The sequence below is a fragment of the Numida meleagris genome, chromosome 1 (genome assembly GCF_002078875.1).
Source record: "Numida meleagris isolate 19003 breed g44 Domestic line chromosome 1, NumMel1.0, whole genome shotgun sequence".
In the NCBI taxonomy this organism is placed as follows: domain Eukaryota; kingdom Metazoa; phylum Chordata; class Aves; order Galliformes; family Numididae; genus Numida; species Numida meleagris.
The window spans coordinates 178087172-178100160 of NC_034409.1; the positions used below are offsets into that span (position 1 = coordinate 178087172).

Below are 12989 nucleotides of genomic sequence, written 5' to 3' on the forward strand. Positions count from 1 at the left end.
CCTCTAACCGGACTCTGCGCTGCCAATCACAACCCTCTCAGCTCAGCCAGTCAGCCAGTTCTCAACCCACCTCACCATCCCCTCATCTATTCCACTCTTCCTCAGCTTTGTTATAAGGATGTTGTGGGAGACAGTATCAAATGCCTTGCTGAAACCAAGGTAGACTACACCCACTGTTCTCCCCCCACCACCCAGCCAGTAATGATGTCATAGAAGGCTGCCAGGTTGGTTGAGCACGACCTCCCCTGGTGAACCCTTGCTGACTACTCCTGATAGCCTTCTTCTCTTTCAATTGTCTGGAGATGGCATCCAGAACAAGCTGTTCCATCACCTTTTCAGGGACAGAGGTGAGGCTGACTGGCCTGTAGTTCCCCAGATCCCCCTTCTTGCCCTTTTTGAAGACCAGAGTGATGTTGGCTGTCCTCCAGTCTTTGGGCACCTCTCCCATTCTCCAAGACCTGTCAAAGATTATAGAGTGGTTCAACGGTTCAACTTCCTTTACTGTAGTCTTGAATGAACTTAAATATATATTTGTATCTACTTAAATATTTATATAATTGATGTATGTATATTTAAATTATATTTATATAAGTAATTCTTTTTGTATTTCCTGAGAGGTGATAAATTAGAAGATTCTAAGCCTCCACAGCAAGGGCTGTGTAAGTCTATAATATATATCAGCATTATATTTCCAGATGAAAAACATCCACTCTGTCAAATTTTAGAGTTTCCATCCATTTTTATGACTGCATTCCTTAACTTAAAGCAGTGTAAACAAGGCTCGTGTTGTGTTGTAGTAACACAGAAACAAGATACACACACATCATAACCTTCTGTATTACTTCTGTTGACCAGACTCTTGCTTCAGGTGTGTGAGACTCTGCACAGTTGCCTGAGGTTGCAAAGGTGTATTTTGAGATCCTTAGGCTTCAAGCTTAGCCCTGTGTCAACAGACATCTAAGCCTAAGAAATACTTCTCTGAGAGAGGATGGTCAAGGCACTAGAGCGGGCTGCCCAGGGAGGTGGTGGAGTCACCCTCCCTGGAGGTGTTCAAGAAACAGATGTTGTACTGAGGAACATGGTTTAGTGGGAAATACTGGGGACAGGTGGATGGTTGGACTGAATGATCCTAGAGGTCTTTTCCAACCTTGATGATTCTATGATTCTGTGATTCTATTTGCAGTCTCCAAATTTTAGAGGCCTGTCCAGGTCCATTGTCCAGAAATTTGCTTGCAGAGGTGGGACCTTTGTCTTTGTTTGGAACCAAGTTCTGTTATTCAGCATTCTCATCTGGCCTGTTTCTTTTGCCTTATTTTCTCTTGTATTGTTAACAAGAAAAGTTTTGAATAAAGAAAGTAGTGCAATAACATGAGAAACAGCATCTACGTTGTATGTCTTTGTAAGGCCGTTTAAATTTATAGCTGAGCTGTAAATTACTTGCAGAGATAGCTGTCTCTAAGCATGCTATCAATATTTGTAAAAGGTCCCACAATCAACTAGCAGCTCTGCCCTGGAAGAGTAAATAGGTTGGCTGTTAATCATTACCTTCGAATTAAACTGGGACACCTAAGAAAACCTGGTTCCCAGCCTCCCAAGCCTTCTACCCTTCCAATCTTGGTGTTATCTCTTGAAGCAGATTTGTCTCAGATTTCCAGACATGCATGATGAGCCCCACTGGTCTGACTGTGTTCTAAAGTACATTGATTAATGTAGTTAAAAAGTTCAAAGATCTAAGATTCACTGCATGTGTGGGACACGTGGTATTCATCCATATTTCTGTATAAGGCTTCCAGGACAGAAATTCAGGAGTCCAGAATGTACTCCTGTCATATAATGTCTTTGGACTGAGACTTCATCTATCCCTACTATCAAATCAGAAACTTTGCATGGAGAATTATACCCATTGCACCTATTAGCATCTGTTAATGCCAATGGAAATTCCTATTAATGAAGTTATCTCATCAGAAATATTAATTACTACAATTCAGAAGCTATGTGACACACTTTAAAGAATCATGGGTAGCCTTCCTTTCCGTTGCATCATGAATTTGTTTTGTTATTTCCACATAGTATTGTCAGGTAGCTTGTGAGTGTTGGCAACGTAACAAAGTAATACTCTTTACCTTGCGCATCTGATCTGGACCTGCCGTTTACAGAGATCGTAAGTCAACTGTAAAATGTTCTCAGCTTGGAGCTTCTCCCTGTTCTGCGCTTCATGTAGGGGAAACAGCAGAGAATCAGCCCAGCAGAGAATGGAGCCTTGCTGATAGCTGTGACATTATGGGTGGTACTTGACCTCATTCGCTCTTGTTGACCAGCTGCCTAAAGGACTAAAAGCTTTTATACTTTACAATTATTTATAAACTCGATGAAAAGACATATACTTACAGCCTTTTCTGCTTGTTCCAGTAGGGCTGAAATAATATTTTTACTATAAACCCGGGGCAGCTGCTGAAATAATGGTTTATTGTTAAAAGCAATGTTTTGAAGCTTTGTTGCAGCTTGTTACACCGTCAGCTCCTGTGATCTCAGTTTGCAGTGCTCTGTGCTTCAGAAACTTCATGTTATGAAGACAGTCATTGAGCTCCTGATTTTGGAGCATTAGTTGAGGACTTCCGATTCCTGAGATGCCAGAGCAGAGGGAAGGAAGGTTTGTGGTCAGCATGGGAACAGACCTGACTCTGTAACTGCCCCTGGCAGCACCTGTAGAGATTTTGTGGGTTTTTTTGCTCCAAAGGTGTCATTCTGTGCTCTTGCCCTCGTGACAAAAGCTGGAGGTGGAAATGGAGTGTTGGATTTGGTGAAGGAGAACAACAGCTAGTATAAGAAGTCTGCAGTGTATTCATCATGTATAGTTTCATGTAATAAATCAGTGCTTTGGAAAAAAAAAAACATAGAACTTTTAGCCTGTGTACAGAGCTGCTGGAATTATCAAATGTATTGCGGAGTGGAAAGAAGTATTCAGCACACAGCAGGAGTCTGATGGTAACGTTCGTGCATGCTGATAATCTCACTGTCTGGTTGAGTGTAATCAGTGTACACTCTGCTACTGTATTAGGCTTTCGCAAAGCAGCTGATCAGCCTTAATATAAGGAATAAAAGGAACAAAACCACTGGGTAGAGTGCTTCTCTTTATTTGTTTTGTCTCAGGTGTTCTGGTACTTAAATGGAGCAGGAGATGCTGCTGACTCTTCTTTCCCTTTGAGAGTTCTGAAGATTTGTGAAGTGTCACAGGAATTTTACAAATATATTAATGTATTACAGAAAATTCCTGGGTCACATTTTGTATTTTTCTGCTTTTTAATAATAAGAAGAGAGGTGGGAGTAGAAAGACTTTCCCATGAGCAAACAGGGTGGGACTTGAGTAAGGGCACAAAAAATGCCCTGCCTTTAATGCACATATTCCCTGTCTGCATCCGTGACACGTATAACCAGATCTAATGTGTGGCTCTGGTGTCTTTTGTCAATGAATTGCTCTGGGGACAAAATGACATCTGCTGTGTGCATCTGCCTGCTTAGTGAACCCTGCGTGCAGCTTGAAGAGGTACTACAGGGTGGGTATCCAAGTTGTGTGCACAAGTGGTATGTTTGTGTCTACAGGACTTCTCCCTCATAAAACGCACAGCCTGGGAGGAAAAACTGCAGAGATTAATTCCCTTTTTACTTTCTCCCCACTTCCTTCTCTTGGTTTTGCACATTTTCAGCGTCTAAATATTGAGGGGTAATTGAAAGCTAGCGTCAGTCAAAGTGGAATTGAAAACATACCCCGCGTAGTTCAGTGCCGGGCTGTGAAAGCTTTCCCCTGTCCTTTAGGTGAACCTTGCTCGGCATTTGCAATTCCTCCTTTCTGTAGTGCACTGTCTCCACTAGGTGACTCCCCAGCAGCTGCTTGAAGGCAGTGAAAGTCAGTCCATTACATTTGGTGGCATTTGGGTTACGGTTGGACAGAAGTGCGGAACCAACACACTCTTCGGTCTTCCTTGTTGTGGCTACCACTCTTTGCCCTTCCTTATGTTTAGTTGTATAGGTTAGATACTCAGACAAATATGACTTCTACAGGCAACTTAGTGTGTTAATAGATGTTGTAAAACCAATGCACAATAAATCACAGCAGCAGCAGTAATGAAAATGAAAAGTATGAAGAAAAAAAGTATTTGGGAGGAGAGAAAATACAGCCTAACTGGTTGATTTGCATCAGCCTGAGTTAGAGTTTCAAGCATTATCACTAGTGCAGCATTTTGTTAAACAGAGGAGGCCTTGATTTTCCAGAGGACGCTTAACTCTGCAGACATAAAGGGCACTGGAAAGAACAAGAGGCTCTTCAGTTACATCTTTCTCCACCGTCTTGTCATGTGCGCAACCAAAACGTTGGAGTCAGTTTTCCTCTCTGATTCATGTACTTCTCTGTACTGTTTTACGTATAATAATGGAGACTGTTTGCCTTATAGACATTAGCCAAATAGCAGTAAGAAAGAAAAATAAAAGATTGCTTTGATGAGAGTAAAAAAAAAAACACAGGCTACAGGGAAAGAAGTCTGCCTTAGAGAATAGACCTACTGTCTGTCTGACGCACTAGGAAAGAGTATCTGGGCTCTCTGTATGCATATTTCCCTTCCTGGCAGGATTAACCTGATACAGAAGCTTCTTTGGCACCTTGGAAACGGAATGTTGGGACTCTTTGCTATGATATGTGAAATGGTGGGTACTTGTTTTGTTTCTTTTAGTTATTTCAGCTCTGGTAGTCTTTGACGTTGTCGGTAATACTTCTTTCCATCTTTTTTTTTAATAAGAGGACAACTTCAAGGTATGTCTTTAAATGATATTTTTAGAAAATGAAAAGGAGCTGTAAATAAGAAAATATTCTTGTGTACCCATTTTAGAGCTATCCAGGGCTGTGATAACAGCCATAGTTGTCTAGAACATTGACTGGCCATGTAAATGGTAAAGATGTGAGCTCAGCCGTGTGGCTTTAATGCCTACAGCAGTGGGAAGGTGGGAAGTTGAAGCGAAATGTTGGGAAGTAACTGCTTCTTCAGGCACTGTTCTTTAGCATCTTACTCGCAAAGTGAGGAATATAAACAAAGTAAAGACACAGGCTGGTTTTACACGATTGGTTTGCAGATGAGCTGTCCTGCTGCAGTTGCTAGCTTGTGCTTTTGGCCCTGGTTTTATGTGCAGCCCTTTCAGCTTTGTCTTCTCAGACTGGGGACTTGGTTCTGGGGAGCAAACCCTGGTGCGTTGGCAGTCCAGTGCGTGTGGTTCTGCTGCCTGGTGACCGCCCCAGCTCTGCTCTCACCCAGGGTGTACGGGAAGAGTTGCTGGGGGCAAATCCTGCTTCTGCTCAAACCAACAACTTCTGCTTTGACAAAAGTGGGATTGAGTTCCCTCTGCAAGAAGCAGAAGTGCCCCAAATGTCCTGTTTGGCAGACCGATTTCACTGCCTTACACGTTTGTCTTTTACTCTTTGTCCAGCGTGAGGATGGTAGAGAAAAAACTTTCCCTCTTACAGCAGCAATGACAGCTCCTTGTTATCCTAACTGGGAGTGGCGGGACGGCTGCGGCTCATTCCATGGTGTTTATGATAACGCACACAGAAGTCTGATGCATGCACCCATGTAGGTTAGCTTTAAGAAATTAGAAATACTGGGACACACTTATGCCAGGAAGGAAATGATGTTTTGGAAAACACTGTGGAAGAATTGCTCTCGAGTGTCTCATTGGTTCAGATGTTGCGTAGGCTCATTGATGGGAAAAGTTAGAGAGGCACAGCCGCTGAGCTCATGCTGGGTTGCTGCCTGCTCTGGTTCGTGGCACGGGCTCCTGGATGTCACCTGGGTCCGGAGCTGCCTTTAATCCTGTGGCAGCTTTCGGGTGGTGCTGCCGACCCCACAGGCTGCCCCCTCCCAGGAGGAAGTGGCTCTGTGTGAAAGGAGGGGAAGGACGGACAGAGCAGACGGAGAAGCAGGATTTATGCATTTGGTGCAGAGGGTGCTTAGGTGTTCTGACACCCTATGGTGCAGCGTCTCAATATGTAATTTGCAATCCAGGTAACACTAGCACTGCCTCAAAGGCAAGTTCATTGCAATTCTGACTGCAGATACCATCTGCTGTTGTAATTGTTCCTCCAGACGGGCTTCTCTGGTAGTTTGCGGCCACCAGGGGCGTGCAGAGCTGGCAGAGCAGGTACAGGGTGCAACGATGCGGTTTGGCTGGGAGTCTCTGCAAACGAGAAGTGTTTAATAGTCGTGCGATACTCCAATTACACATACATTAATACTATTCTGTACTCACATAACTGTATATATATATATATAGGGTTCCGTATGTGGGTGTACATTTGTGTGTAAATACCACGCACAGGCAATTTCAAGGGTTATTTCATGAGCTGGTGATGACAGCGCTGTTCAAAAGCAGCACGTGCACAGATGATGAGTACAGACAGTGCCAAACCTGTGCCAGTAAAGATTTTACACCGTTTAAATGTTAATGCCAGAGTTTGTGCAAAACTAATATATTGTTTGGTGGTGGGCACGCTCATTCAATGCCTGGTATGATAGATGCTAGAGTAAGTGGGTTTTTTGATGTTTTTCCTTCTGTCTGGAATGCGTACATTGAAAGCAAATAGATATTGGTATAGAAGATGTCAGAGCTGGAGAGCTTTCGGGACAGTGATGTGGGAAGGATGCTGATGCAGGGAGCTGGGTGTACTCGGGGCTGCTGCCATCAGGTGTCACTGCTCAGCGCGGTGTCACCCTTCTGCCTGCGCAGAGGCGCACACGGTGCCATCTGTAGGTCGCTTTGTAGCCTCTTCCGTTGGCGAGGGGAGCAGTGAGTTCTGGCTGCTGTAAAGGGCTGTAGGAGGGGTTGGGTGTAGAAGATGGTCTCCACCTTCGGGACCTCAGCGGACCGGCCCCGCGCACTCTCCAGGCGCTCGCTCCGGCTGCGGCCGCTCCCCACATGCTTCATGCCTGGCTCCGAGCGCTTCTGCTCCTCCTAAGGTCCCGGATCCCCATTGCTAAGGCTGCGTGGGTGATGTCATGCAGTTGGCAGAGGAGAGCACTTTGTTCATCTCCTCCTCCTGGTTCCTATTAGTGCGAGCTGTTTTCCATGCTGCAGATGGCGTTCACCGCGCTGAATCATTCCCACAGTGCGGCAGTGTCGGTGATGATTAACATCTTTGCCTTTGTAATAAGTTTATTTGAAATGTCAAGTGTTTGTGCCTGTGCCTATTGGTCTTCTTCAGGGGAAATACTCATTTAGCAAAAATGTCTCTGTCCTGCCCTTCTGTCCTTTAGAGGCCAGCGGATGAGCAGTAGGTGCTGGAATGGACAGTGTTCTGTATCAGCTCCAGATGGACACTCATCCTTTTCCAGACAGGACATTTAATTTCCAGTTTGTTTCATGAAGCAATGCTGTCCCTGAGAGGGAATGAGGGTTTTTATGTAAGTTGATAACTGGAATAATGTAAGTTCCTGCACATGGGTTTTACCACAGATTAAGATGGAGGATTGACGTGAGTGCCATGGTAGAACGTGGCATTACATCTGCAGGCTGTGCACAGCATTCTGCTCTGCTGCCATCAGAAAACACTGGGTGTGGATTTGCCACATTTGCATTGGTACTTTAGGCACTTTTGTAATGCAGTTTGAAAACGAGTAAGTTGCACTATCCAGACTTCTTTGTAAGCATGCATTATTCTTTTATGTCCAGATAAGCCATGCAGTCCTGTGATCTCCTGGTATAAAAACTGAGCCTGCTCCTGAGCAGCTTCTTCATTTGTAGCCACGTGTGTGTAGCTTCTTCAGTCCTCCTGTCTGCTTGTAGAGCATCCATAGCCGTCATTAGCTGGTTGCATGCATATCCAACACAGGCAGAGTCACTGTGCAGCAAGGGAAGGGGAAAATGTGACAAACTCGTTGGACATGTTGCATGAATACCTATTAGCTGAATTCAGTATTTGCTGTTCTCCTTTACAGAAGTACGCGGTAGGCACCCACTGCCAGGGCCTCAGCCAGCTTCCTCAGGAAAATCAGAATAATCTCCTTAATGCTTTTGCTTAAATGAGTGAATAAATGTTGTAAGAATTGCTTTGTTACAGTATTATTCATTTTAATTCAATTATTGCCTGGATCTAATCTTACTTTCAATTAGTTTTGTAATGCTTATGAATTATTACCCCATTTTACAAGGAAGAAGGATGCACTTGGAGGCTGAAAATAATGCAGGCATATGAGTAGTCCAGTTTAGCAAGTCACAGTCTCATTGGTAAGCAGGAGCATTCTACTCCCACTGAAGTCTTCCATGTGGTTGCTGTGAATGTATCATGTCCCCGTGTCACTTTTCAGACATGCTATAGGGAGAAATATACTGCGAGTACAGAAATAAACTACAGAAAGAATTCCTAATCATGTGTCTGCAATGTCTAAAATGGCTTTAAAATAAATTGTTTTGTTTTGTTTTTCCTTTCTAGAAAACTCCTGGAGAGAAAGAAATCTGAAGCAGGGCTGCAGGGAGTGACTGGAGAATGGTTTGAAGAAATACAAAGAAAAAAATTCCAGAGTAACATTGATGTCAATACAATGCTAAAACCACCACTAGAGCATCAGCTAAGGAACAGCAGAAAGAGCAGTAAGCTGTGTTTTCCCAGCTCCTTACCTGTCTCATAATGGTCACCTAATCAATGTCTTCAGCATTTCAGAATTTAGTATTTAAGGAGTTTCTGACGTTGCATTGAGTTTCTTCTCACATCAAAGTTTTGCCAAAAATACATTTTTCAAAATGAACGTTTCTGTAAGCAGATTCTTAGAGAATCTTAGGCAGAGCTGTGAGTCACAATAGAAAATCCCTGATACTCTCATCCCAGAGTTGCTGTTATTACAGTAAATATAGTGATGGTTTCCCAGTTGACGTAGTAATTTTTGCTTCATACAAAATGTTTCAGTCTTCCCTGGTTTTCTTAAAGAAACTAGAAGTATCTAAATGGCACGTGGAGTCAGTAGGTAATCTGGGTTGGAGTGGGAGGTTTGGCTGTACTGGCAGGGACTTTTCCTGGTAGCGCTGGGCTTAGGGCACACTGTGCTGATTATCAGGGTGGATGGCACAGCCTGGACAGCTGGGCTGGCTGAGAAGGAACAGCTAGAGGCTCATTTCACAGCTGCTGTTGTGCATCCAAAATGGACATGCACAAAACTCTTGGTGTCTTTACCAAACATGGCCATCTTCCCCCTGGATAGTTTTCATGCATAATATATGTTTTTATTGCATTCACATTTTCGCACATTCTTCACTGAGCTCTTCCTGTCTGAGCCTCATAGCAAGTAGAAGCAGAATCATGTGAAGAGAAGTATTTCCAATGAAAGGTGAAGTTCTAAACATTTTGCTGGAAGTACAGCCCGCCACAGGACAGACCTCTCCTTTCCTGCCTGTCCACCCCTCGGCATCTCTCTTAGCCCACAGCTATTTGGTTTTCTCTTTCAGACGTGGTCAGATTGCTGCGTTGCCTAACCAAGCTCTGCATGTTTGTTCTCCCCTGATATTTGACTTTGAAAGCTGCTGTTTCTATTTCAGATCTGAGGAAAGGGCTGTGTGCCTCAAAGGCTTCTCTGGTATTTGTGACCATATCAGTTTAACAAAAGGTTCTGCTTCTGCCCAGAGTCCTGCTCTGCCCACATTCTCTGACCATTCTGCATGCAGCAGAGCACTGGTAGGACTCTCCTGATATCACTTTCAGTGGCGAGTCCAGCAATGCCACCGCAGGGTTAGGCTCTGAAGGGGGAAGGGAAGCAGCATTGTGTCATGCGTGGGGATTGTCACTGAAGTGAAAGCTTAGACACAGGATTTAAGTCACATTACGTGAATTATTCGCTTCATTTTGAACTAAGTTCAAAACACTGCCTCTTGCTGTTGTTATTGGTGACACTTTGCTCCCATTTCTGTTTTTGCTTTCTCCTGTGGTCATTGAATAAGGCATTGTCAGACTGTTGCGTTGTTTCAGACATGATGTTTTAAATAGGAAAAAAAAAAGAGATGCAGTGCCTTATTTCCTTATGTCCTCTAGTTTCTTGTGGCAGGTTTCCCTGTAGTTCCTTTCCCTAACCTGTGAGCGGTACTTGTCCTCTCCTTGCCATGGACTGCTCCTATAGGCAGACTGGGTTTATCCCCAGTGGCTTGTTGCAGTTGAGGAAATCAGACTGCAACCTTTCCGAAGAAACCATCTATGATGGATTTTGCATTTAAAAACGGTTCTAATAGGTAGTTTACAGCAGAAAACATACACTCCAGAGCCTTGGAGCGGCCCAGGGAATCCCATTTCAAAGAAACTGTCATACGCAATACTGAATTCCTCTTAAGTAGTTACATTGCAGTCCATGACTCCATTGTACATTCAGGGCTCTAGTATTTCTTACACAAGTGAAAAGAAAGTGAGTAATGATTATGGGTGCCTCCATTTTCAAATGTCTCATTTGCCTTTATTTAAAAGCGTTTCTGCTTTTCCAGTGGTTGAGTGCTGATTGCTTCCTGAAAATCAGCCTCATTTATCTCACACGTTTCACCCAGAAACAACAGTATGTTTTGAAACTTTAGACTTGCTTATCTTTCCCTTAGCCTTCTAGTTAGTCATTAGAAACCAGTATGTCCCATACGCTGCCCAAAAATGTCAGTAAAATTGGATTTTTCTGTTTTTAAGAAGACTTTGAAACCAATCTATTTTTTATAATATTTTTTAGATCATAAAGAATTCAAAATGTCATCCTGCACAAATCCTCAAGCCCAGAAGAACACGTCTGCTTCCTTCCTGGGGTTCAGATCACCTTTTGCTTGGCTTTTCTCCTTCAGAAAATCAAGAAAAAACCAGACTCAGAAGGAGCCACGGTGAGCCTCCATAAGAACATACCTTACTTCTGACTTCTAAAAGTCTTAAAAGTCTGTGAATTGTTCTGTGTTTTGCTCAACAAACTTGGTTAAAAGTAATTTTCCTATCTCTTGCAGGAAGGCTGACATTTTAGATGGTCATGTAATGAGAGATTATCTGTTATGTGTTGGAACAATAAGGATTAAGTGGCAAGTAATAGCTAAGGCCTCTTGTCTGAATCTGTTTTGTTCAGGTTTTGCACAGAGGTTCTGGGTGTATCGCAGCCCCTGGACTTAGTGGCTGGGTTCTGTTTGATTCCTCTGCTGGACAAGGTGTACAGTGCACAGGGACCTGGTGCCCTCTGGCAGTGGCATCACAGGGAAGCATCGCTTTCCCAGGCTGTGCAGGGAGTATGGGCCCCAGGCAGGCCTGCCGCAGCAGTTCCCACTGTTTCTAGCCCAGAGGCAGCTTAGAGCTGGGCCTGAAGCTCCAGCCAGACAAATAGGGCGACTCCTGGTTCTTTTGTCTCTGGTGCTTTGTCAGGGCTTTGGTTTCAGCTGGAGCTGAACCAAGGACTGGCACATCGGCAGTGCTGGTGCTGCGGGGTTGGAGGAGCATCCTTCCCTCTCACATCCACAGGGTTAAAGACAGAGCTCAGAGGATATCGGGGCTACACTCAGGCTTGTTAGACTGTTTTCTCCTAATTTTGTCCCATGTGGTCCCTTTCTCCTGGTGCCATCAAGACCCAAGTGAAATATTACTCTTTTTGTGTACATCTTAGTTAATGCTCAGGACTGGCAAAGATAGGTGAACGTGCTCCTTGCAGTGCTTTCATGTCCAAATATGAAGCTGCGAGATCTTTGACACCAAGAGCTGATTGTCACTGTTTGAGGATGTTGGGCTGGTCCCTGGGTGGCAAGGCACTGGGACAAGGAACTGCTCTGGTAAACAAGGAAGGAGAGCATCAGGAAATGGTCATCAGTGGGATGCACAGGTTTTGTAGCACAGCAGCGTGCCATTGTGGGGTGTTTGGATCAAAGCAAGAGAGGTTGAGTAAAGGCAACAAGGTTAGCTTTGTGAATGTTTACTGGTAACCGTTCTCCTACATAGCAACGCAACATAAGAGAAAAAAACAAGACATTTGTAGAGTCTTATAGCAGACGCCTGTACGTGTCACCTGCTCCCTCCTCCTTCCTATGGCAGGGAACGCCCCGTGTGCTGGGACGTGGCGCGAGGCTGCAGGTGCCCGCAGTCCCTCCTGCCGCGCCAGCAGGCTCCTGGCTCGGGGAGCTGGAGCGCTTTGTGCCAGCGTGCTGATGCAAAAGGGTTAGGCTGGAGCTAAGCACTGGAATGGTGTCTTAAAAATATTAAGTCATGCCCGCTTGTTGCATCATCTCCTCTAATATATACTTATCTCGTTATTCTACAGAAAATCTATCCTATCTTAGATTCGGATGCCTTTGGTTTCTTGCAGTGCACAGCTTGAAAAATAAACAAGTCAGTCCTGACGTGTAGCTGAGCTGATTGCCACATTTTCAAGTCACGCCTCTCTGTCGAAAACTTCCCCCACCCTCTTCTAGGTGGTGCCGTGGCATGTGGTTTGCTTGATGCATAGGCAGAGCGCTGCCTCTCGCCAGGTAGAGTTATTCTGGGGAGTCAGAGAAATACAGTAGTAGGCAGCATTGTCAGTCCTGTGGATAAGTTTGCCTTCTGGCAGAAGCTTGAGCTAGCTCTAAGCATTGGTGGCTGTTCAGAGGGTCCTTTTTGTGCTGGAGAGACAGTTTCATCAGCCGTGGTGGTGTTTTGGTCTGAGAATGGTTATGGATGCTGCGGAAAAGACTGTGCTTATGTGGAGATACAGAAGATGCTAATAAAAGGTTTGTAACTGTAGTTTGAAGGTGCAAAATGTTCTATCATATTTGGTTCGAGGGTGCTCAATGTTCTTGAATTCATTCGTACTCTCTTCTATTACGTGTTATTCATGCTGGAAAAGAACTGCTATTTAATTGTGTTTTTAACAAATTGGAGTTACGTGTATGTTGCTTGGCTGGCTTCTCAGGTAACACTGATAAGAAGAGTACAGAAGAAATGGATTACGGTCTGACATGGTTAACTTGGACATGGCCTGGGGAAGACA

The 12989-nt window shown here is 44.3% G+C and overlaps 1 protein-coding gene across 4 annotated transcripts in view; it reads left to right on the top strand.

Annotated features, from left to right (window-relative positions):
• The window catches only part of EXPH5 (exophilin 5), a 36980-nt gene that overhangs the window by 10785 nt on the left and 13206 nt on the right, over positions 1-12989 (top strand). For 3 of the 4 annotated variants that reach the window (XM_021380270.1, XM_021380260.1, XM_021380253.1), the window contains exons 2-3: positions 8471-8628; positions 10728-10872. In XM_021380270.1, coding sequence (XP_021235945.1) covers positions 8471-8628; positions 10728-10872 — 303 coding nt within the window. Of the gene's footprint in view, positions 1-8470; positions 8629-10727; positions 10873-10901; positions 12730-12989 lie in introns of those variants that run through there. The other variant, XM_021380280.1, reaches the window with a different exon arrangement.